Below are 25,441 nucleotides of genomic sequence, written 5' to 3' on the forward strand. Positions count from 1 at the left end.
ACAGACTCCAAAACTGGAGTACTCCAAGTGGGGCCCCACCAATGACTTGTACAGGGACATCAACACCTTTCTTCTGCTGGTTATGCCTCTATCTATGCAACCTAGCATTCTTCAGGCAATAGCCACCGCTTTGTCATATTGTTTTGCCGTCAAGATCTTCAGACACCATCACCCCAAGGTCTCTCCCCTGATTCATGCATGTCAGTCTCTTACCCCCTACCACATACTGTTCTCTTGGATTTCTGCACCACTTTGCATGTCTTTGCATTGATCTACAGGCATACACCACTTGTGAGACTGCAGGGATGGTGTATGTCTTATTGTGCCCTTATGACCTGGCATACATTGGCCATACTGCCAGGCAATTTAAAACCAGAATTTTTCATCATCACTCTAACATACATCATAAGAAAAAAACTTGATGTGCTAATTAGGCACTGTGTGGCGAAAAACCATTCTTTTGATGAATTTCGATTTTGTGTGCTGCAACATATTTCTACCACGGATCGGAGAGGGGATGTGAATTGCACCCTTTACCAACGTGAAAAGCGGTGGATTTATTATTTCAACACCTTATGGCCCACTGGGCTGAATCAGCATATAGAGTGGTGGACATTTTTTTTGATGTATTTTTGTTTTTGGATCTGAATTTTTGACAGTTCTGTGTCAAAAGGGAGCTCTCCTGTAACTGGTTCCTGCCTTGCAATGTTTATGTCATCCCGGAAGCCTCCCATTTTACTTCCATTTAAAATCAGCTGTGCCGTCTTCGCCGTTGGTGCACCATGATGAAGGAAGATTAGCTGATGGTAAATCTCTGAGGCAGCCGGCAATGGTGAAACAAGGCTCTTGTTGGAGGCGAATGAAGAAAGTTTGAAGAAACCTTCTTGTGAACAACTTGAACGCTGGTGGACAGTGTCAACATTCTTCATGTTCAGCTAAATAATATTTTCCTTTTTCCAAAGTGGTGGGTGGTTGCCTAGTTTGAGATTGATTATTTAAGCTGGTGGAAATTTTTTGTCAATGACAAGAAGTGTGGCAGCTTGAAGTCCTTTCTAGTCTGCTGTCTGTAATATATGATTTTTTGAGGCTTTTTCTCCACTTTTTTGTGGTAATTGATATCTCTACTGGCATACCCACCTCTGGCTGGTAGTATTTGTTTAGATTTTTTAATTAAATCTTAACTGCCATACTGTCAGACTCACTACCGCAGCTTTGCAAAAGGAGCCCTAAATAAGTGCCGAGACCTTGCAAAATTACTTTCCGATTGAGAATGTATGTAACCTCAATTACTGCCTTAATCCAACATTTCACTAATGACTAAGGGCCAAATTCTGTAACTGGCGCTTAATGTTAGGTGCCTATTTTGGAGGCGTCCAACTAAATAGGCGCCTATCTAAATTGAATAACAAGCTCAATTAAGCTTTTTAATCAGCACTAGTTGAAATTTAGGCACCTATTAAAAAAGAGCGATTCTGTAACAAGGTGCCTCTAAAAATTTAGGCATCCTTCAAAAAATAGGCGCTATGCACATTAGGCATGGGCGTGGCTTCGTACTAGGCGCCTTGTTACAGAATCGCTGCTCTTAAGCGGGCTTAAGCGCTCGCATGGGTGCCTATGTTTTAGTTGTGCCTAGAGTTGGCCTATTTATTGGGTGTCTCCAAAATAGGTGCCGCTCAGCGCGATTCAGTAAGCAGCACCCAATTTTACTTGAATCATGCTGAATGGTGCCTAATTCGGCACCGCTTATAGAATTTGCCCCTTAAAGTCACAAGGAACTGCAGTGGAAGAAAAATAAATATCATACCTTTACTTGTGTAATTAATCGAACCCCAGAACACTTTTAGAATGATCGTCTTAACTAATGTATTGTTTTTGGTTTTATTAATTCTTGTTTTTTTTAAAAATAATTCTTATGGTGAACCACTTAATCAGCCCTTACATTGGTCAGGGATGATGCAGTATAACAAGAAGAAAAATTAGATTCGATTATAATCTAAATGCAGCCCTAAAAAAAAATTAAAGAATAAATAGTAATGAAAAATACAAATTGAAAAATTACCAATTAAGAATCTAAAACGGCATAAAGAATAGCTATAACAGCCTTACAGTTTTCACAGCCTACTTCAGAAAAGCAAGCCTAATAGCACCTAGAACCGCCCCCCCCCCCCCCCCAACTTGAGAAACAGTTCCTTTATGAAAGCCCAACAGGGGTTTGAAAGGAGGTCTCACCAAGGCCGACTGCACTAAATTCAGATCTTACCAAAGTAAGACCAATCTGACATTGGTACAAATGAGTATGACTGCCTGCTAACCCCCCCCCAACCACACACACATAAAAACTACATCTGATTGGGCTGCTAGTGAGATTTATTCATCTTGCTCTCTTGTTAATTTAATTGTTTATTGCAATTGTTTATTGTTGTTGGTTTGGAAAATCAATAAAGATTTATTTAAAAAAAAAAAAAAAATCTTGCTCTCTTGTTTCATTGTACCTTAGGCAAATTAAGAGAGAAACCTCACTCCTTTTACAAAAAAAAAAGACAGAATAGAAGAAATAAAAACTCTCCATGGGAATAAGCCATGAGATGAACATCAGAGTTCTTTTTCCAAAGCCTCACATAAGCCAAGAAAGTAGATGTTTGCAGGCTTTCAGCAGAGTAGCAATGATATAAATAAAAAATCTCTCTCATTTCAGAAGGGCTTCCTTCCTGCCACTTTTTTTCTTTAAAGTTCGGGGGCTGTTGTCGGGCAGGGGTACTGGCATGACTTTATTTATTAATTTTTTTTAATGAGGACATATGATGTGTGTGTGTAAGACATGCACAACATCTGTGCCCATTAAGATTTTTTTTTTTTTTAAGTCTTCCTGCTCTGATCAGCACAGCGGAAGGAAATTGCTCTGCGAATGTGTGTCAGTCACTTTTTCAATGACTGATTGGATGGAATTATGGTGGACCTCCCCAAAATTAATTTGCATGCAAAATTGTTTCAACATCGATCGCCGTTTTAAAATTGGACAATTTATCAGCACTAAACTAAACTAAACTAAACTAAACCTTAGGTTTGTATACCGCACCATCTCCTCTATCGTAGAGCTCAGCACGGTTTACAGGAGCTGGGATGGAAAGGAATTCCAATGGAGGGTTATAGGATTAAGTGTAAAGAAGGTTTAGATGGGTGTGAGATACCGGAGAGAGAGGAAGTATTACATTTTTTAGAATAGCCAGGTATTCAGATGTTTACGGAAAAGTTGGAGGGAGCTTGAGTTTCGGAGTGGGGAGGTAAGGTTATTCCAGAGCTCAGTGATTCTAAAGGGGAGGGATGTCCCTAGTTTTCCTGCATGGGATATACCTTTTATAGAAGAGAAGGATAGTTTTAATATTTGGGAGGATCTGGTGGAATTAAGAATTGAAGAATTCCAAGATAATGGAATAACGGGAGGAAGGATGCTGTGAAGGATCTTGAAAGTTAGGCAGGCACATTTAAAGTGAACCCTGGAGATTACCGGGAGCCAGTGAAGCTTGGACAGGAGTGATGAGACATGGTCGAATTTACTTTTTGCAAAAATAAGCTTAGCCGCAGAAATCTGAATCTGCTGAAGTCTATGGAGGCTTTTCTTAGTTAGGCTTAGATAAATAGAGTTGCAATAGTCCAATCTGGAGAGGATGATGGATTGTACAAAGGACGGCAAAGTGTTTTTGATGAAAGCAGGATTTCACTTTCCTCAGCATATGAAGGCTAAAAAATAATTTTTTTATCAGGGAGTTGAGATGGTCATTGAAGGATAGTGATGCCCAGAACTTTGCTTGAAAACTCAAGCTGTAGTGTGGAACACCACAGCAACCCACAGGATTTTAATGGCAAATTTAGAGCATCCAGCCCTAAATGCTTTGAAAATGAGCCCCTTAATTTAATGGTCACAAAGTAGCATTAATAACTGGTGATGCTATTAGTCACTTAGTAGATGATTCAAAAAGCTGCAAAACTGTTGTTTAAAGGGACACAGGTGGGGAGTAGAAGAAACTCACATAGAAACATGATGGCAGATAAAGGCCAAATGGCCCATCCAGTCTGCCCATCCACAGTAACCATTATCTCTTTCTCTCTCTAAGACAGGGGTGTCAAAGTCCCTTCTCGAGGGCCGCAATCCAGTTGGGTTTTCAGGATTTCCCCAATGAATATGCATGAGATCTATTAGCAATTAATGAAAGCAGTGCATGCAAATAGATCTCATGCATATTCATTGAGGAAATCCTGAAAACCTGACTAGATTGCGGCCCTCGAGGAGGGACTTTGACATCCCTGCTCTAAGAGATACCATGTACCTATCCCAGACTTTCTTTAATTCAGACAGTCTCTGACTCCACCACCTCTTCCAGGAGACTGTTCCATGCATCTGCTACCCTTTCTGTAAAAAAGTATTTCCTTAAATTACTCCAGAGAACTATCACCTCTTAACTTCATCCTATGCCCTCTCATTGCAGAGTTTCCTTTCCTAGAGCACTAATGCATGCTCTTATAAAACAGTGCTTAGGGCATTTATGCATGTAGCTACTTTTCCATGCATTTATGCATGCAAAGGAGCGCATAACCACTAGCGCCTAGTTATAGAATTGTCCTTCACAACCTTCTTTTTGACCCCTTACTTTTTAAAAATTATCCGCTTCCTCCCTCTCACCCATTACACCATTCACTTGTCTTAAGGGTCTCAAGACCACCACCATCCTTTTGTTCCCATCCTTCCTTCTGTCTGTATACAATATGCTAGGTTCTGTTAATTTTTAAAGTGCATTTGTTTTCAGCTCTAAGCGACGACAGGTTGTTCGGTCATCTCCTTCCCCTTGCCACTTTACAAGCTCTCAATCTTGTCAAAAGGCCAAAAAGGGACCATCCCCAAGCTTATCGCTTTCATACCCACGGTGCACTTATGTTGGTAGCTGGTGAAAAACAATCTCTGTGTTCATTAGGATGCAACTGCAACAATGATAGCTTGTTTGAAAAACCCAACAATGACAAAAGCCACCAAGCAAAACAAAAAAGCAATAGGGTTATTGTTTGCTGAGGATATGCCATCTGGAGTCACTGCACGGAGATTCAGGGCAGCTCTGCCAGGTTTATTGTCCAAGGATTGGCTCCACCTCCCATGCCACCACCAGACAGTAAATGCAGATACTGCTGGGAGCAAACAGCGAAGCAGAGGCCTAAGAAAAGGAAGGAAAGGGGCAACAGTAGTGTGTAATCTGCTTTGGACAAGCAGCAGGGGGAAGCAGCCCTTGGCCATGTTCAGGTTCAACATTCATTTCCTTTAAATCAGAGATCTCAAAGTCCCTTCTTGAGGGCCGCAATCCAGTCGGGTTTTCAGGATTTCCCTAATGAATATGCATTGAAAGCAGTGCATGCACATAGATCTCATGCATATTTGTTGGGGAAATCCTGAAAACCCGACTGGATTGCAGCCCTCAAGGAGGGACTTTGAGACCCCTGCTTTAAATCAGGCAAACAAGGAATTTGCAAAAGTTCCCCAACTTGGAAAAAAAAAGCTCCAGATTCTTCCAGGCATGTAAGTGGCCCAGGGCAGAAATTTGGGAAGAGCCCTAAAGCCCAACAGCAGGCTGTGCTGTCTTCAGCTTCAGGTAGGCTTGGAGCCCCTTTGGCATGGGGGCCAAGGCAATTGCCCTTGTTGTATTCCCCTAACATGGACCCTGGATCTTTCTATGTCCCTTAAAATTAATGGTGTCCCTACAAGTTATGGTGAAATAGAACCAGAAAAAAAAGAAAGATATCTGGGCATTCATTACTATGACAACTAGTGTGTACATCACATCATGTGCTATAATTTTCCAATATGGTTGACAGTTATTGAGAAGGCTGCAAATAGTCAATTCAAATAAATAATTTTTACACTGTAGAAATATACTTTTTGCATTACAATATTCTAAAACTAATTCAATGGCTGCTCTTTTTGTAAAATGGTCATAGATGTCTGAAAACACAACAGACACTAAAATACATCTTATTAATGGCGTGTACCCAAGCAGAGTACACTTCCCCCTCCACATTCACGGTTTCGGTTATTTGCGGTTTTTCATTTGCAGGCTCCGCCTCCAATATTACATCAGAGAAAATCGCTGGGAGCAGCGTTGTACAGAGGAAATCGCTGATCTTTTTTCAAAGGAACAGGTCAGTCATTCGCGGTTTTATTATATTCTCCAGGGTTTTGTAACAGAAAACCGCGAATAACATACGAAAAGTTATTCGCGGTTTTTCTGTGTTCGCTGATTTTTTTATTCCCTTATCACTGCGAATGTGGAGGAGGAAGTGTATTTGAAACTGTATTAAAACAGTTTCTAAGTTTTTGTTTTGGGTTTGGTTGTTTTTTTTTAACTCAGCTGTGCAGAAGGCTCTGTGGAAACATCCATTTTGTGAACTTTGGATGATTTTTAAAAAATGTTTCTGTAATGTGTCTGCTGATGATGACCTGTAGAGAGAAAAATCTTATTAAAACTGTAAACTTTTATAACCAGGCGCACAACAATTTCCAGAAGCCTCTCTCTAAGTTCCTCTTTTTATGCTTAAGATCATTTTGTATACTTTTAAGTTCACTGCTTTAATGGAGACCATCAACACAGTAGGATTACTTATTTATTTGTTCATTTTTATAGCCCGTCCTCCTCTGGAGCCCAGAACGGGTTGCAATAAAATGAAATTAGGTACTTAGAACTTCCCTAACTGTCCCAAATGCTCAGAATCTAGCTAAAGTACCTGAGAAAACAAATAGTAAAGATATAACAATTCAAATAATACAAAATAAAAAGAATAAAATTAATGTAAATTAAAAAAATTAAATTAAAAAAAAATAGAAGTCTATCACTGGCCGAAGCTATTCTCTGAATCCCAGTCGTGGGCTACGGGAGGAGGGCCGTTCACATGCGATTGCACTGACCACAAGCGCACAACATTCGCTGGCTCTCCCTCCACAGCCTCTCTGACATCTGACCGGCCAACTCCAGCATCCGATCCTCCGGCCAATGGGCCATCGATCATCCGCGCTGATTCCGTTTCCCCTCTCCCTCCCTCCTGCAGTACCCTTACTGCGAGGCTACCACTGGAGGTGGTGGCAGCAATTCTGAAGCAGGAGCTGCAACAGGGAGGAGCAAGTGGTCATTGCACCTGCCCTTCCTCCACTAGACCACCATGCATCAAAAAGGTAGGCTCGGGAGGGGGTAGAGGGAAGATCCAGAGGCAGGGGGATCTTTAATAAACTTTTCTTGGGGAGAGGGGGCTGGTCATGCTTTTCTAGGGGGTTGGGTTGAAAAGAAGAGCACAGAACTAAAGGCCACATAAAAAACAGTCTTATCTGCCTGGTTAATTATATGCAGTGGTGTAGTAAAGGGGGGAGGCGGGGGAGTGGACTGCCCCGGGCACTGACATAGGGGGGGCTGTGGCTCCTCTCCTCTTCCTCCCCCTCCCTAAAGGATTGGATAGGTCTCTGAAGGGCACCCTCCATTACCTTTTTAAATCTTCATCAGCAGCAAGAAGGCTGTCCTACATGCTGCTCACTCCGGCCTCATCCCTCACTCTGATGTCACTTCCTGTTTGTGGGGCCAGGAAGTGATGTTAGAAAGAAGGCTTAGCTGGCGTGAGGAGCGGGCATTCCAGCCTGCTCGTTGCTGGTGAAGATGTGATGAGGTACGGGGCCAACCTCCAGGCCGCGTCTGAAGGGCCTCCAGCATGTGTGGATGCATGTGACGTCATCTGCGCTCGGGCCTTTCCAAAATGCGGAAAAACTGCCAGGTGTTGGAAAATCTGTCCAGGAACCCGGATAGTCCTCTAAAAAGAGGATGTGTCCGGGTTTTCCCAGATGTCTGTGAACCCTAGGCAGGTTCCCTGGAGTACTGCAGAACTTGACTGTCCCTCACTACTGAAAATGTGATCATGAAACAGCACCCCCGCTGGCAGAACTGCAGGTGGAGGACTCCCGCTCAACTAAGAGGGAACAGTGATTTGGAGTACACACTGTTCTATGATCCTCACAACAACAAAGTGTCTCATAAGAACATAAGAAGTTGCCTCCGCTGAGGCAGACCAGAGGTCCATCTCGCCCAGCGTTCCGCTCCCGCGGCGGCCCATCAGGCCCATTGCCTGAGCAATGGTCCCAGACTATCCCTATGTCAGGGTGGCAGGGAACAGCATATTTGAAGGGGGGGGGGATGGCAAAAGCCAGGCACCTCCATTCCGGATGCCAACTTCCCTCACTACACCACCGACTATATGGGTTCTGGCACTGAATATTGCTGACAGCCAAATAACTGCAGCTCCTCCCCAACTCTGCTCCCATAACATCCCTCCCTTGCCTGCTTTTAGGTTAGCTGGTTAATGCCATATTCAGCAGTACAGCCTGGTTAACTACCACCGAATATTAGTGGCAAGCCTGCTGAGTGCTATTTAAGCAGTCTCTTGCCTAGTTAAATCACTGTGAATATCGGGCCCTTAGGATTTTGGTAGTAAAATTAGCAGCAGTACTACAAACATAAAAACAATTTCTGGATCTGGATAAAACAAAACCTTGGTCTTTCAAAAAAAAACAAAACCCAAAGAGTTTGAAATTTAATAATGTCTCCCATGTTCAGCAAAGTGAAACTTACAATTCCCAGACCAAATCTAGATTCCCTGATTGTGGAACAGAGGCCTATAAGCCCGATGATGAACATCACGACTGCGATTGCAAGGATGATGACAGCAGGTACCACGGTGTACCTGTCTTCCAGGAAGTGGTCAAAGTTCTTGCACGAGCTGATAACATATCCTCCCACGTAACTCAGCCCAGCCGCTGCAGCCTAAAACACAAGCCAGAGGGGTTTTTGTTAACACCTGAAAGGGAACACATAGTGAGGGTGACAGAACAATCTATCCTGTTGTGCCTTGACCCCCAGAATAAGCTGAAGAATCTCTTTCTAAGACACAAGCATCATCACTAACTGATGACCACCTGTCAATAATAAGAACACCCAATAGTATAAAATTTGATCACGTAACCCCACTCCTTAAAAAAACACACTGGTTACCCATAACCCACAGAATAGCTTTACTAATCTTCAAAATGCTAACAGTTAAAGCTCCAAAATTGCTAGATAGACACCTTATCCCATACATTCAAAATCTGCTTGTTGTCCTGTCCCTACGAATCATAAATACACGAAGAGATACTATTTTTTTGGTTACAGCTCCAAAAATATGGAATGCGTTGCCAGCTTATATTAAAGAAGAAAAAAACACTTTACTAAGTTCAAAGGCATGCTAAAATGTTGATTATATAAGGATGCTTTTGAGATTTGGACTTACGTGAGGCAATTCAATTTTTTTTTTTTTTTTTAAACAAAGAAATTTTTACCCCTCTTATGTTTTGACCTTTTTTGTTTTTCTTTTCTATATTTATTGCAGTTCCTCCCGTTCGCCTCACGTGTAGGTTTGTAATATCTTTGGACTCCTTTTACAAAGCTGTGATAGCGTTTTTAGCGCACGCAGAATTTTAGCACGCACTAAACCCGCGCTACGCGGCTAGAACTAACGCCAGCTCAATGCTGGCATTAGCGTCTAGCGTGTGTGGCAATTTAGCGCGTGCTAAAACCGCTAGTGCAGCTTTGTAAAAGGAGCCCTTTGTCTTCAATGTATTTTAAACAAGATGGACCCCCTCTTTTATTTGTAAATCGCTTTGAATAATGATATTGCGATTGAACCAAAATTTTAATCAAATCTGAAACTCTGAAATACAGTCCTCAACATCTGCCAGCAGGTTTGAAAATCAGGAGAGCCATACAAGACTGAAGAGTGAAAAACCATCTCAGGAATATTCACTCTGCATACCCAAGCCCTCCTGCCCCGCGATCCCTAACCCCCCCTCCCCCCCGATTACGGTCGAGCAGGAGGGAACCCAAGCCCTCCCACCCCAGGCACCCGCGGCACCCCAGGTACCCGCAGCACCCCGCGACAACATCGGGGCAGGAGGGAGCCCAAGCCCTCCTACCCCGGGCACCCGCGACAACATTGGGCCAGGAGAGAGCCCAAGCCCTCCTGGCCCCAGCGATCAGCGACCCCCCACCACCACCGATTACGTTCGGGGCAGGAGGGAGCCCAAGCCCTCCTGACCTCTCGCCCCCACCCCCTACACGATCGGACTCTTTTGGGAGACCTGAGAAACCAGCTGTATACATTTCTCTTCTCAAGGTGTCTGGCTCTCCTTAGTTAAATAGTAGTGTTGTGTCTGTAGAAACACAAGCATCTTTGAGTGCATTAATTCTCCATTTAAGCTGAATCTGCTGAAAAGATGGAGAGGTAATCAACAATTTAAATTCTCTCTTCCTTCCAAGAAAGGGATAAAAGGAGTCAAGATTTTTACTCAATCTCTGATTTTTACGCTTTCTCAACTTTGGAATGATCTTCCACTCCTTTTAAGGAGTTCCGGTTCACTTCAACTTTTTCATAAATCTTTAAAAAACATTTTATTTGCTAAACACTTTGAAAATTAATCTTAGGGCTCCTTTAATGAAGCCGTGTTAGCGGCTTCAGCGTGCGCAACTTTTCCATCACACGCTAACCCCCGCGCTGGTTGAAAAACTACAGCCTGCTCATGAGGAGGCGATAGCGGCTAGCGCGGCGGGCGGTTTAGCACGCGTTAAACCGCTACCGCGCCTTCGTAAAAGGAGCCCTTAGTCTTATTCTTTATGGTTTTTATTTGTTAAGTTAATTATTGTAAACCTAGTCAAGCTTTCTTGGACTGATTACATTACATTACATTACATTAGGGATTTCTATTCCGCCATTACCTTGCAGTTCAAGGCGGATTACAAAAGAATTATCCAAGATGTATTACAACAAGAACTTACAAAAAAAAAAATTGGTCATTTTCAAAAAGAGTAAGAAATGGGTAAGGTTATTTGTTTGGGGTAGTGGGCTTTAGTGAGAGCTGGTGTTTGAAACTTGTGGTGTTATTTCTTTTTTCAGAGTTTTCTTGAAGAGTATGGTCTTTATTTCTTTTCTAAAAGTCTTGTAGTCGAGGGATGCCGTCAGTAGATTGGCGATTTGGTTGTCTAGTTTGGCTGCTTGAGTGGCCAGAAGGCCATCATATAGTTTTTTCCGTTTGACCTCCTTAATTGGGGGGGGGGAGGGGTATGAGAATGGGGTGTGAGTTTTCCTATGTCTGGTTGCGTGGATGAGGCGGTTATTCAGGTAGTTTGGACTGTCTCCGTATAAAGTCTTAAATAGTAGACAGTAGAATTTAAATTGTATTCTTGCTGGGATCGGAAGCCAGTGCGATTGGAGATATGCTTCTGTAATGTGATCATGTTTCTTTAATGAGTAGATGAGTCTTAGTGCTGTGTTTTGGATAGTATGTAGTTGTTTTGTTATGGTTGTAGGGCATGGGAGATAGAGGATATTACAATAGTCAAGTAGGCCTAGTATTAAGGACTGAACTATGAGCTGGAATTGAGTTTTCTCGAAGAATTTCCGAACTTGTCTTAAGTTTCTCATGACTAAGAATGACTTTTGTATTGTTTTATTGATTTGCGGTTGCATGGTGCAGCATCTGTCGATAGTTATTCCTAGCAGTTTTAGGGTGGTTTGTATGGGGTAGTTGATTGCGTTGATTTCAATGTTGGTTATGGTTGGTATTTTGTTGTTTTCTAGGAGGATGAATTTCGTTTTATCTGGGTTCAATTTCAGTTTGATCTTTAATCCAGGTTGCTATTGATTTTAGTGTTTGGTATATTGTGTTCGTCATGGAGAGTTCAGGTTGATCGAAGGGTATGAGAATGGTAATGTCATTGGCATAGCTGTAGGAGGTTATGCCTTGTTTGTCCAGGTGAGAGCTGAGGGAGGCTGTAAAGAGATTGAAGAGAGTCGGGGATAGAGAGAATCCTTGGGGAACTCCGCAGGGGTTTGACCAAGGTTCAGATTTTTGTTTGTCTGATTTTACTCTATAGGTTCTTGATTTAAGGAATCCTTCAAACCATGTGTATACTTTATCTGTGATACCTATTGTATCCAGGATTTGTAGTAGAATGTTATGGTCCACCAAGTTGAATGCAGCGGTAAGGTCTAGTTGTATGAGCATCATTTTTTTTCCTGTGCTGAGATGTTGTCTGGCTGTGTCCAAGAGAGATCCTAGTAGTGTTTCCGTGCTGAAGTTGTTTCTGAAGCCGGATTGTGTGGGATGGAGTATGTTATGGTTTTCTAGGTAATTGGAGAGGAATTTGGCAACTAGTCCTTCTATTATTTTGACATAGAGTGGAATAGAGGCAATGGGTCTGTAGTTGGCTGTTTGGTCTATCGGTCCTTTGGGGTCTTTGAGGATCGGGGTGATGATGATGTCTCGGAATATAGAGCCAAGCATTAGATTAGATTAGGTTTCCTTAGCTGTTTCATATACTGTACCTCACTCCATGTATCTTCCAACTCTGAAACAGGGAGGTACCCATTCCTGGTTAAAACTCCAGGCTGCACACCAATGTATCAAAAGCCCAAATTTCCCCTTTCCCACTCCCAAGTGTACTCTCCACCAGTCCCATGCTTTCTTAAAAAAGGTTTAAAAAAATGCCCTCACTTGCTGAACTGTAGCAAACTTACTTTGTTAAAGTGAGTGAGCTATTTGGAGAGGAGCACTCACCAAGCACCCCCCCAAACATACACCTATAGGAATAATGCACTTCCTTATCTCTCTCTATTCATCCCCATTCATTAGGTGTCTCCTATCTGTACCTTTCTCTTCTACTGCCAATTCCAGACTCTAGCCTTTCTATCCTGCTGCGCCTGGAAAAGACTGCTTGAGTAAGTACATCAAGCTCCGTTTCTAGCAGTGTTCAAACCTAGGCTAGAATCCCACTTTTTTGAGGCTGCATTTAACTCCTAACTCTTACTAACGGCTGTTTTATCACTCTCTCTGTGAGAAATTCCCTAACCCCTATTTGTCCCATTTGTCTGTTTTGATTAGACTGTAAGCTCTATTGAGCAGGGATTGTCTCTTACACGTTTAATGAACAGCGCTGCGTACATCTGGCAGCACTATAGAAATGATAAGTAGTAGTGAGGGGGGGGGGAGCTTCCGGGGTGGAGGGTGTGTTTGTACTTGGGAGTGGGTGGGGGTTGGAACGGTAGGCTTATTTGAAAAATTGTTTTGTTGTACTTTTGGTGATCTTGACCTGGTTGTACTCCTGTTTAGTATTGTGTATTTGCTGATTGTGCATCAACAAAACATGATTTACACTAAAAAATGATAAGTAGTACTACGATTCTATAAATGGCACCCAGCGGATGATTGGCAGTCGCGCTCAACAGTGCCTAGAAGATAGGCCCCGATCCTAGAAACGCCGCCTTAGTACATATGCACCAACAAGTGACTTCATGTGGTAAAGCAGCATCTGTTAACCATAATGTGCAATCTACGCCCATAACTCATTCCATAATGTTTAGCAGTTAACGCGCCCTAATTCAAGCCAGCACGGTAATGGCTATCCCACTTGTTAACGGTATGTGCTAATTTCACGTACTACAGAAGGTGTTCCATAAATGGCGCTCAAAAATTGTCACTAAGTGTTGTTCTATAAGGGGTGTTCCAGGATAAGCGCCCTTTATAGAACAGTACTTAATGCCAATTATTCCCCTGCTCGGAGCTGAGCCAACAGTATTTACGCCAGCTGAAGCATGATGTAAATGCCAGCGCCCAATTCATGTGGTAGAGTGGTGAGGCTGAGGCTCTATAGAACTATACTAAAAAATTTTGGCTATTTAAGGAATATCTTTATATACATTTTTGAAGCGCCCAATCCATACCATTTCAGTGCATAAATGGCATCATTGTATAACACTGCACACTCCTTTTGAGTTGCATGCTATGAGATTTAGTTGCACCCTTTTATAGAATAGCACACAGGTAGAACCTAAGAATAGCCATACTGGGTCAGACCAATAGTCCATCTAGCCCAGTATCCTGTTTCCACAGTGGCCAATCCAAGTCACAAGTACCTGGCAAAAACTCAAATAGTAGCAACATTCCATACTATTAATCCAGGGCAAGCAGTGTAAGCAAGCATGTAACTGCTAATCACTGCAATATTTAGCTTATTCCTTCCTTATAAATCAAAGTTCTGGCTGCTGAACTGGAGAAAGAGATGTTCAGCTGGCAGGGCTTTTGTTTATAAATTTTTATCAACACAACTAATATACTGTACTACTTTATCCTGAAGCAAAAAAAAAAAAGAAATATAATATTTTCTACCTTTGTTGCCTGGTTTCTGCTTTCCTCATATTCTCATTCAATTCCTTCCATCTACTGTCTCTCTTCTCTCTGCGTCTTCCATTTGCTCTGTTACTGTGCCTCTCCCTTTGTCCCCCCTTCCAAATTGGTCTGGCACCCATCTTCTTCCCTCCGCTCCCCCCATAGTCTGGCATCTCTGTCTTCTTCCCTGCCAACGTCTTCTCCCCACTCTCTCTTCCCCATTTCCCTTCAGCGTCTTCTCCCCACTCTCTCTTCCCCATTTCCCTTCAGCGTCTTCTCCCCACTCTCTCTTCCCCATTTCCTTTCAGCGTCCTTCTCCCCCCCGTCTTCCCCATGTCCTGTCAGCGTCCTTCTCCCCCCATCTTCCCCATGTCCTGTCAGCGTCCTTCTCCCCCCGTCTTCCCCATGTCCTGTCAGCGTCCTTCTCCCCCCTCTGTCTTCCCCATGTCCTGTCAGCGTCCTTCTCCCCCCTCTGTTTTACCCATTTCCCTTAAGCGTCTTTTCCTCTCCACTCCACCTTTCCTCCCTTTCTCCCTCCCTGCCCCTTACCTTCGTGGCGCTCCTCCCTCCCCCCCCCCCCGCCCGCCCGACTGACAACAGGTCCAGTCCGACAAACCTCCCTGCCCTGTGGCCGCGAGTCTAAATTACCTTCTTACAGCAGCCGGAGCATATGGCTACCGAAAAGGTCGTCTCTGATGCAACTTCTGGTTGCATCAGAGATGACCTTTACGGCAGCCACACGCAGCTTCAATGCTCCAGCTGCTGTGAAAAGGTAATTTAGACTCGCGGCCACAAGGCAGGGAGGTTTGTCAGACCGGGCCTGTTATCGGGCGGGCGGACGGTGGGGGGGGGAAGTGCCACGAAGGTAAGGGGACCTGGCCAGCTGTGCACCCCCCTAAGGCTGCACCCGGGGCGGACTGCCCCCCGCCCTCCCCTTGGTACGCCACTGATTAAGCCTGTCCCAGTTTTTCCAATTCTTGGTAACCATTTGCATGGCAATCCCCGTTATAATGATAAGGAGTCTGCTTTTATATCTGTCTAATGGAGGTTTAGCTTTCAACAATGACCCACAGGTGACCACATCGTAGGACAATGGAATCGATATATCCAGTATCATATTCATTTGTCCCCATATTGATTTCCAAAAATTGAGAATCAAGGGACAATAAAACAACAAATGATCCAGTGTCCCTACATCAGGATGACAGTGCCTGCATCTATTAGACTATGAACTATCCAACATTTGCAAACGAACTGGGGTCCAAAAAACTCTATGTAACAAAAAGAACCAGGTTTGTTGCATAGATGCATCCTTTCTTTGAACTGTACTATCAGGACTAAACTGGTGGCTCCCTCATCTCTCCCTGTCAATTTAATTCTCAGTATGGTTAAAATCTGCTTTTGTGCTTGTGTTAAGCAATAAATAAAGAACAAAATATGCCAACTGGTCTACAGCTATATCCCACTATTCCAAGTTTCTGAGTTTATTAATTTCTTGTTATACCATCTATCCCGAGTATCTAGACCAGTGTGGCCCAGGGGCCGCATGCAGCCCGTCAAGTACTATTTTGAGGCCCTCAGTATTATAAAGAATGATTCTTTATGGAAAACTTGTGCCTTAAGTGTCCGGTGGTTGCATTCTGGAATGTTGCCCGCCTCACTGCTGTAACCTCACGCAAGTGCTTTCCTGCGTCTGTACGCAATTGTGAGGTGGAGTGGAGAGGACAATCGCGTACAGACGCAGGAAAGCGCTTGTGTGAGGTTACAGCCGTGAGGTGGGCAATGTTCCAGAATGTAAGGTAACCACTGGAGGCAGTGCAGCTTGTGTGGAGGAGGTGAGAACTGAAGGCGGTTGCGGACGCGACAGCTGGACACTTAGGCCCTGATTCTGCAAAGTGCTCCAGATTGTAGGCAGCTGTAGGCGTCCTACAGCTGTCTAATCAGCCAATTGGGAGGCACTTTTTCTAAAAAAAATTAAAAAAATGCTCCCCGGGCAGGCCGCCTATATTGAAGGCGCCTCCAGGGAGCCTAGAGAGGCCCACAAGCCCGCCTAAGCTCGCCTAAGGCTAGGCGGTAGCCTTAAGCGAACCTAGGCGGCCCTAAGCGTCTCCCTAGCAGAACGAGAGACGCTTACAATGTAGGCTAGCAAAATGCTGGCTTACATGGTAAGTAGACGCGGCTGCTGTACTTAATCGCAGCAAGGATCTCCCTGCCGTGATTAGTATAGTGGCTGCGGCTACAGCCGCAAGTCTCCTCTCCTCCCAGTGATCGCGGCAGGAGGGTGCCCAACCCCTCCTGCCGACCCCCAACGGCTCTCCTGACATTCGCGGCAGGAGGATACCCAACCCCTCCTGCCAGTCCCCCCAATAGCCCCCCTAAGATCGGCGGCAGGAGGGTGCCCAACCCCTCCTGCCAGACCCCCCCAACGAACCCCCCACCCCGGAACACCCCCTTAGTCTTACTTTCAAGTTGGACCGGACGGCTCCTCGCACGTCCAGCCAGCAGGCCTGCCTCCGTCCAAATGAGGCAGGCCCACCCCTCCCCATGCCAACCCACAGGATCCTAGGGCCTGATTGGTCCAGGCGCCCAAGGTCCCTCCTGCTATAAGAGGAGCCTTAGGCACTTGGGGGGGGGGGGGGTCTGGGGAGGGAGGTTGGGCATGTTAAACCCGATTCTGTAACCAGTGTCTGCAACATGGATGTCAGTTACAGAATTGGGTTAACTTTGTGCGGGTTTAGACCCCATTCTGTATAGGATGCCCGGACCGGCGTCCTATACAGAATCCGGGCCTTAAGGCACAAGGCTTCCATAATGAATCATTCTTTATAATATCGAGGCCTCAAAATAGTTGGTCCAAAATCTTGTCTCTTGCAGTTGATACTTTGATAGTTTTTCATTTTCTGCATGTTGCACTGCTTTCAGCTGTGTATAGCTGAAATTATCAGAAACAATTAAGGAAATATTTATAAACTATTATAGTTTATATATATTTTCTTAATTGCTTCTTATAATTTCAGATACTCCACATTTTGGATTTGTAGGTACTTACCTCATGCAAAGTTGTCACTATTTTTTTCTGAGGCCCTCCAAGTACCTACAAATCCAAAATGTGGCCCTGCAAAGGGTTTGAGTTTGAGACCGCTGATCTAGATGGTTTACAGTAGGTTAATAAAGTAAAAGAATAAAATATAATCTAAAACATTAAGAAGGGGAAACAAACCGACATAACTGACAAAAGTCCAGGAGGGAAGTTGGGGGAGGGAGGTAAAACACAAGGCTGCAGTTTCTGTGGAAAGAAACCAAAAACTTGGACCTTGGTAAGCTCTGTAACCTCTCCTTCAGCTTCACACCCTCTTCATTCAAGATCCATATGAATAATCACCAAGATAACAGAGGAAATGAGAAGAGTGACAAGTCATTTCCCAGAAGAGGTCTTTCACAAGAAAAAAAAAAAAAAAAAATCCAGTTGTATCTGTTACATGGCCTGTTGTGCACACAACCACACAGAGGAAACAGGTTTGGCTTTCTGCACCACAGCAAGCTTGACATTAAATCCAGGAGCATCCTGTCACTAATGGCCTCTTTTACAAAGCCGCGATAGCAGCTGCGCTGCGCTAATGGCCCCGAAGCCCTTAGAGATTTAAAGGGCTTCGGGGCGGTTGCTGCTCTTTGTAAAAGAGGCAGTAAGAGGCCCTTTGTTCAGAAAATAAGTAATGGGACACCACTACTATGATTACTACTTATCAGGGTGGATAAAAATCAATATTTTTTAAATAAAATTATCTTTTGAGGAAAAACCTATCTAAAAATAGCTTTCTATTTAAGATAAATTATAGTCCAAAATGTATTGATCGTGAAATAAGGATTAGTTTTTAATTGTGTAACATATCTATAAACCTAGCTCTCACTGCTACATTTAACGCATCTGTACAGCAGGGTCATATGTCCGACTTGCTCACAACAGCTCAACTTGTGGTACTGTTAAAACCGTATAAGGATCCGGCTCACTCCTCGTCCTGTCGCCCAATCTCGCTGCTGAATGTTGAGGCAAAACTGCTAAGATTCTGGTGAGCAGGTTAGCTCACTGTTTGCTAACCCTGATAGATACACCACAAGTGGGCTTTATTAGAGGGCGTACCAGTACTTGAAATATCAGATCCATCTTGCCCACTTTGGAATATGTTGAACGCCTGAAAACACATACAAACCTAAGGTTTAGATTAGATTAGATTAGATTAAATCCATCCTCATCAGCTTTAATGCCGAAAAGGCATTTGACAGGGTATCCTGGCAATTCTTATTCGCTGTTTTGGATCGTTATGGACTGGTGGGCTTCTTCCAAGATGCCATACAGGTGTTATATCATTCCCCCCAGGCCTTTGTTTGGGCTAATGGGAAACGCACCCCCCCACATTCCTGATTTGTCGGGTACGCGCAAAGCTGTCCTCTTTCTCCCCTGCTGTGCGCTTTATTCTTGGATCCTTTGATATGCAACATTCAAAAGAACATGGCCATCCGGGATATCTACATTGGAGCAGCTGAATTTAAAATCTCAGCATTCGCAGATCTATTTGTACACCTTTCAGTTCGGTCTTTGTCTGGCTTGATGGCAACCATTTTGGAATACGAGGATTACTCAGGTTTCCAAGTTGAACCTGGACAAATTACTGGCTCTTCCCACTTCCCCACAGATGGGGGACTCCTGGCTTGGTCCCTACCCATTGTAATGGACATCCACTTTATTCCAATACCTTGCCATTGTCCTCACAACAACATCCACTTTATATCAAAGCAATGTAGATCTTTTGCTCCATTCTACAGAAGAATACTTGACACTACCCATTTCATTATATGGTAGTTATGTGGTGTGACACTTTTCCCTAAATGGCTTTATATATTACAGCTTTTACTAATATGGCTCTTGAAAAATGATATAAGATGTTTAAACTCTTTGATATCTTATTTTTGCTGAAAGGGGAAGAAGCCGAGGTTGTCCCTTAAATATTTGGAAGGGTCCTGGAACCGGGGAGGTTTGGGACTCCTGGATTTCTGAGTTTATGATTTGGCTTGCCTAATGTAATATCTGGGGGATTGTTTCTCTAATAGACAAGATTAACATAAGACCATAAGAATAGTCTTACTGGGTCAGACCAATGGTCCATCAAGCCCAGTAGCCCGTTCTTACGGTGGCCAATCCAGGTCCCTAGTACCTGGCCAAAATCCAAGGAGTAGCAACATTGCATGCAACCAATCCAGGGCAAGCAGTGGCTTCTCCCATGTCTTTCTCAATAACAGACTATGGACTTTTCCTCCAGGAAATTGTCCAAACCTTTCTTAAAATCAGTTACACTATCTGCTTTTACTACAACCTCTGGCAACGTGTTCCAAAGCTTAACTATTTTCTGAGTGAAAAAAATATTTCCTCCTATTGGTTTTAAAAGTATTTCCCTGTAACTTAATCGAGTGTCCCCCTAGTCTTTGTAGTTTTGATAGACTGAAAAATCGATCACTTGTGCCCATTCTACTCCACTCAGGATTTTGTAGACTTCAATCATATCTCCCCTTAGCTGTCCCTTTTCCAAGCTGAAGAACCCTAACCTTTTTAGTCTTTCCTCATATGAGAGGAGTTGCATCCTCTTTATCATCTTGGTTGCTAATCTTTGTACTTTTTCTAGTGCCGCTATATCTTTCTTGAGATAAGGAGACTAGAATTGAATGCAATACTCCATAGAGCATCATAGAGCGATACAGGGGCATTATAACATTCTTACCCCCTCTTCTACAAAGCCACGCTAGCGGCTCCGAAGCCCATAGAGATTTAAAGGGCTTCGGGGCTGTTGCCACATAGCTGTTGCTAGTGCGGCTTTGTAGAAGAGGGGGTTAAGAACATAAGAATTGCCACTGCTGGGTCAGACCAGTTGTCCATTGCGCCCAGCAGTCCGCTCCCACGGTGGCCCCCAGGTTAGTCTTGTTAGCCACCCATTTTTATATAATTCCTAGTATTCTGTTTGCTTTTTTGGCTGCTGTCGCATATTGGGCAGAAGATTTCATTGTATTGTCTACGATGACACCCAGATCCTGGTAACTGATTTGGGAAAGGTTTCATTGTATTGTCTACGATGACACCCAGATCCTGGTAACTGATTTGGGTTATTCTTCCCAATGTGCATCACTTTGCATTTGTCCACATTAAATTTCATCTGCCATTCGGACATCCAGTCTTCCAGTTTCCTTAGGTCTGCCTGCAATTTTTCACAATTCGCATGTGTTTTAACAACTTTGAACAGTTTAATGTTATCTGCAAATTTAATCACCTCATTCGTCGTTCCAATTTCCAGATCATTTATAAATAAGTTAAATAGCACCGGTCTCAGTACAGACCCCTGTGGAACTCCATTGTTTACTCTCCTCCATTAAGAAAAATGACCATTTACCCCTACCCTCTGTTTTCTATCCAATAACCTATTCCTAATCCACAACTTAACTTTGCCACCTATCCCATGACTCTTTAATTTTCTCAGGAGCCTCTCATGAGGAACTTTATGAAAAGCTTTCTGAAAATCTAGATATACTACATCAACCAGCTCACCTTTATACACATGTTTATTTACACCCTAAAAGAAGTCAAGCAAATTGGTGAAGCAAGAGCTCCCTTGACTGAACCCATGCTGACTCTATCTCATTAAATCATGTTTGTCTATGTGTTCCACAATTTTATTTTTTATAATTGTTTCCACCATTTTGCCCATCATTGAAGTCAGGCTTACCGGTCTGTAATTTCCTGGATCTCCCCTGAACCCTTTAAAAAAATCAGCATAACATCTTCAGGTACTACAGACAATCGTAGCGATAGATTACAGAGCATCAATAGCAGGTCAGCAATTTCATGTTTGAGTTCTTTCAGTACCCTTCAGGTACTACAGACAATTTTAGTGATAGGTTACAGGTCTACAATTTCATGTTTGAGTTCTTTAAGTACCCTGGGATGTATACCATCTGGTCCAGGCAATTTATCACTTTTTAACTTGTCGATTTGGCTTAGTACATCTTCCAGATTCACCGATATTTCTTTCAATTCCTCCGCATCATTACCCTTGAAAACCATTTCCAGTTCAGGTAGATTTCTTACATCTTCTGTGAAGACCGAAGCAAAGAATTCATTCACTCTTTCTGCTATGGCCTTATCCTCCCTAAACGCCCCCTAAGAACCCTACTGGAGGCAGCATTGTTTGCCCCCTGGAGTATCTTATCCCTACTCCAGGTATTGTGGGCTCAGCTTCCTAATCATCTCAAGAGTAGTCTAATTCTCCGATCACTAAGGGCGATTTGGTCCTTCTTTCTGGTGGCATGGCGTGCAAATCCTCGAATCACTAGATATCTCCCTATCCAAGTAACCTACAGTTTCAACTGGGGTTGGACAATCCTAGTTTCTGAAACTTCACCAGTCATGGACTGACACTATTATCTCATGTTGTGCATGAGGACGGCTCTTTGATGCCTTGGGCGGAACTGCAAGCTCAATGTCAGCTATCGGTAGGAAACATTTTAGCCTACAAGCAATTACACTATTGTGTCCATTCTTTACACATGGCTGGTCTAACCTGTGCTGTCATGGTCAGATAAGAGCCCCATTTACGGTTTCAGAGTTACATAAAGAACTCTAGCGCTTATGTGAACCTACAGCCCGGGATGCTTCACGGGCGTGCTGGTGTAAGGACCTAGGTCTCCCTGAGACATCTTTAGATCTAGGGGCTTTAATTGAGAGAATCCTAGAGATTTTGGTCAGAACCGATCTTCGTGAATGTCAATACGCAGTGAGAGGCTTGTCCTGTAGGCAGTCAGATGCTGCTAGCATCTCTCCTCCTCTCTGTGGGTCTTCTTTTGCAGCACCCCCCCCCCCACACACACACACTGGTGGCTCAGGGCCCCATTTGGAGGACCTCTGCACATGCACGTGACGTCATCACGTCGATGTCCGCACACTTCTGGGTGCCCTCGATCCGGGGCTGCCGGTTTAATGTGCCGTGGCTCGCAAAGTTTGCGAGACATTGCTCTAGTCTAGATGCATGAATGATGAAAACAAAACTTTCAACTTTCAAGATTCAAACACTGTAAAAGATGTTCATCAAAGACTCTTATCACAACTGACAAGATCAGATAGCAGCAGAAAGGTGACTTCCAAATCAGGCAGAAGACATTCACTGTCGGAACTAGGTTGAATCTGTAATACATGTCACCCTTAGAACACATTTTCTTTTTTTTAAAATTTATGTATTTATAATTTTCCAAATTAAATACACAGCATAAACTTTGAAAGAAAAAAAACAGAATATAATACTCCCAAGTTCCCACATTGGATATTGAGATTATATAATGGAAAAAGGAAAATATAGGGCTCCTTTATCAAGCCCCGCTAGCGGTTTAACATGCGTAATACCGCACGTTAAACCGCCGTTAATCATGCGCTAGCCACTAACGCCTGCCTTGAGTAGGTGATAGTTTTTTGGCCAGCGCAGGGGTTAGCGCATGATTAAAAGTCGCTAGCATTGCTTGATAAAAGGAGCCCATAGTACTCAACATAGTCCTCAACCTGACTGGGAGGCAAAGATACTAATCCTTCAGGGAAAGAAATACTATAAACTATTGAAATTGAGCAAATCCTTTCAACATTCTAACTGACTTGATCCTTACACCATTTTCCCCTAGGCTGCAAATGAAATCCCCTTTCTCTAGAACACACTTTCTAGGTAAGATTTCTCAGCATTCAGAGGAACTGCTTCCACTACTACGGTAGCTGGCACAACCCATTTTCATTCCTCCATCTCCTCAGTCACACTTTGCCTTTCCCTCTAACCTGAACAATAAAAGTTTCATTTCTAACATTTTTGCAAAGCTCTGCAGTTTTCTGGCTGTCTGTACATGTGCAGTCCACTCCCTCTGCCACTTTCGACCCACCCCTTTTTTTTATTTAAGGGAAATGCAAAAACTTCTTTATTAATGGCTAGAGAGAGTAGGAAGAAGAAAGTTCATCCACACTATGGAGTGACTCTGAGACAGCTAATATACAAACACTGAAGAGAGAGAGAGGCACAAAACAGAGACTTAAACTCACCCAAAAAATCAGGCTGATGAGAATAAGTACAGTTTTGGACGTGATCACTCCACAGTCCATCTTCAGGGGAGCACAGCACAGTCCTAGCACTAAACACCCCACTTCCTTTTTTCCTTTCTAATACAGAGCACTGAGCCAACTAGCATATGACTCTCCCTTTACTCACCACCAGTCACAAGGGTCTCTGTAATCAGGATCTTCCTGGGTCCCAAAGTCTGCCATTTCTGCTTTAAAAGGAAAAACGTATGGTCCCGAGCCCCCTCCCGGAGACAGTCAACATATTCACAGTGAACATGCCGGAGATAGATGTGCGTTTACCAACTTTCATTTGATGGACTGACTCTGAATATAAGCATTTTAGCAGGTTACAAAAATAATAAATCATCAATTAGTCAAGAAATAAAACCACAACATATGTAATGTAAATAAATATATATTTCATTTGAACTTTTCAGTTATAAAACTGTCTAAAAACAAACCAACATTTTTTTTATTTTAAATGAAAACTAAGCAAAATGCAATCAGGCTCACACATCTTTGAGTCACATGTTTTGGACCTGCCCCGCAATCCAGCAGTTTTGGAGACATCTTGGCCTATATACTACATCGCTTTGGGGAAGGCGATGGCTTCCGCAACCGAGGGCGTTATTTGGATTTTATAATATAGCCTCGCCCAAACCCAGGGGAATGTCAGCATTTATCTCCAGAGCCCTTTTGATGGGAAAAAAAGCCATCCTCACCAACTGGCTCTCCCATGATCCCCCGTCATATGCACATTGGAGATCCCTAATGATAGTGCACGCAACACTGGAGAGACGCATGGTGGGAGACTTGACTCTTGGCCCGAGTTGCAAATTTTGTCAGGTGTGGGAGCACTTCTGGCAGGATATCACACCGCGTGCTCGCAGTAGACTTTTGAATCTTTAAGATTTTATTCCCACTTTCAGCTGTTGGACTGGCCATGGACTCTTGGGGAGGGGAGGGGAGGGGGGGATGGGGGGAAACTGATTATATTGTTGAAAATGTTATTTCCTGAATAGTACTACTGTTTGTATTTGCTTCTTACTGCTGGAATAATAAAAATCATTTAAACATAAATGAAAACTAAGATAATTCTTGTCCTTTAGCTAGTCAGTGCATACTAGATTCCAGAGAGGAAGTCACAAATACAGTATCTAAGCACAGACTTTCATATTCATGATTAATGAAGCTCAGATAACAAAAGCAACTGAAGTACACCTTTCTGTGCTGATTTTAGTGCTCTTGTTAGTTCATATGGGAAGGGGTAAAACACGGACCTCACGGATCTAAACCCTCGCGTCCTTAAAAATCTGAGGTCCGTGCTACTTTTTATGTGGAATCAATTTTTATTTTCAAACAGAAAAGCAACCTACAAAGTACAGGCAACGGTGTAATAACAAGAAAGTAGAACCAGAATACAAAATAGACTAACCCAGCACCCCGCCACTTTTAGTCTCAGCATAGGTTATGGCTTCTGACAGACCTCCATGACACTTTAGCTCTGACAGACTCTAATACTTCTCCCCAGTGGCGTACCTAGCATATGTGACACCCGGGGCTCATCATTTTTGCCCCCCCCATCTGTACGAAAAACTTGATTTTTAGTAACAAGCCACATGTCACATATGAGTACCTAGGAAAAGGCAGCATCTTACATACTGCAGTGAGCAGTACCACATCAATACACCCATTGTAAAACTAAACAAGCCAGACGAATACAGATCAATCCTGCAGTCAAGCCTAACAAAAAACCATGTCTTTCGAACACACAGAACACAGAAAACACCTTCGCCTAGTATGGAATATGTAATCACAAACTAACCCCTCCCTCTTTTACAAAACTGTAGTGTGGATTTTAGCTACGGAGGTAACAGCTCTGACGCTCATAGAATTCTGAGCATTAGAGCTGCTACCACCACGCCTGGCACTAAAAAACGCTCCACAGTTTTGTAAAAGGGGGGATAAAATAGAAATACATAGACAAAGGTTAAATTGAACCAGCAAGAAGCTGGACTCTGCATACAGTGCTCCACAGA

General features: G+C 43.3%; 1 protein-coding gene across 1 annotated transcript in view; it reads right to left on the bottom strand.

Annotated features, from left to right (window-relative positions):
* Positions 1-23,529, bottom strand: part of LOC117355657 (tetraspanin-36-like) — a 45,517-nt gene extending 21,988 nt beyond the window's left edge. The window contains exons 1-2 of the mRNA XM_033934554.1: positions 23,385-23,529; positions 8,646-8,837 (exon numbers count right to left, since the gene is read on the bottom strand). Coding sequence (XP_033790445.1) covers positions 8,646-8,837; positions 23,385-23,444 — 252 coding nt within the window. The 5' untranslated portion in view covers positions 23,445-23,529. The remainder of the gene's footprint in view (positions 1-8,645; positions 8,838-23,384) is intronic.
* Between the last annotated feature and the right edge of the window lie 1,912 nt (positions 23,530-25,441).

The sequence above is a fragment of the Geotrypetes seraphini genome, chromosome 1, assembly GCF_902459505.1.
Source record: "Geotrypetes seraphini chromosome 1, aGeoSer1.1, whole genome shotgun sequence".
NCBI classification, from domain to species: domain Eukaryota; kingdom Metazoa; phylum Chordata; class Amphibia; order Gymnophiona; family Dermophiidae; genus Geotrypetes; species Geotrypetes seraphini.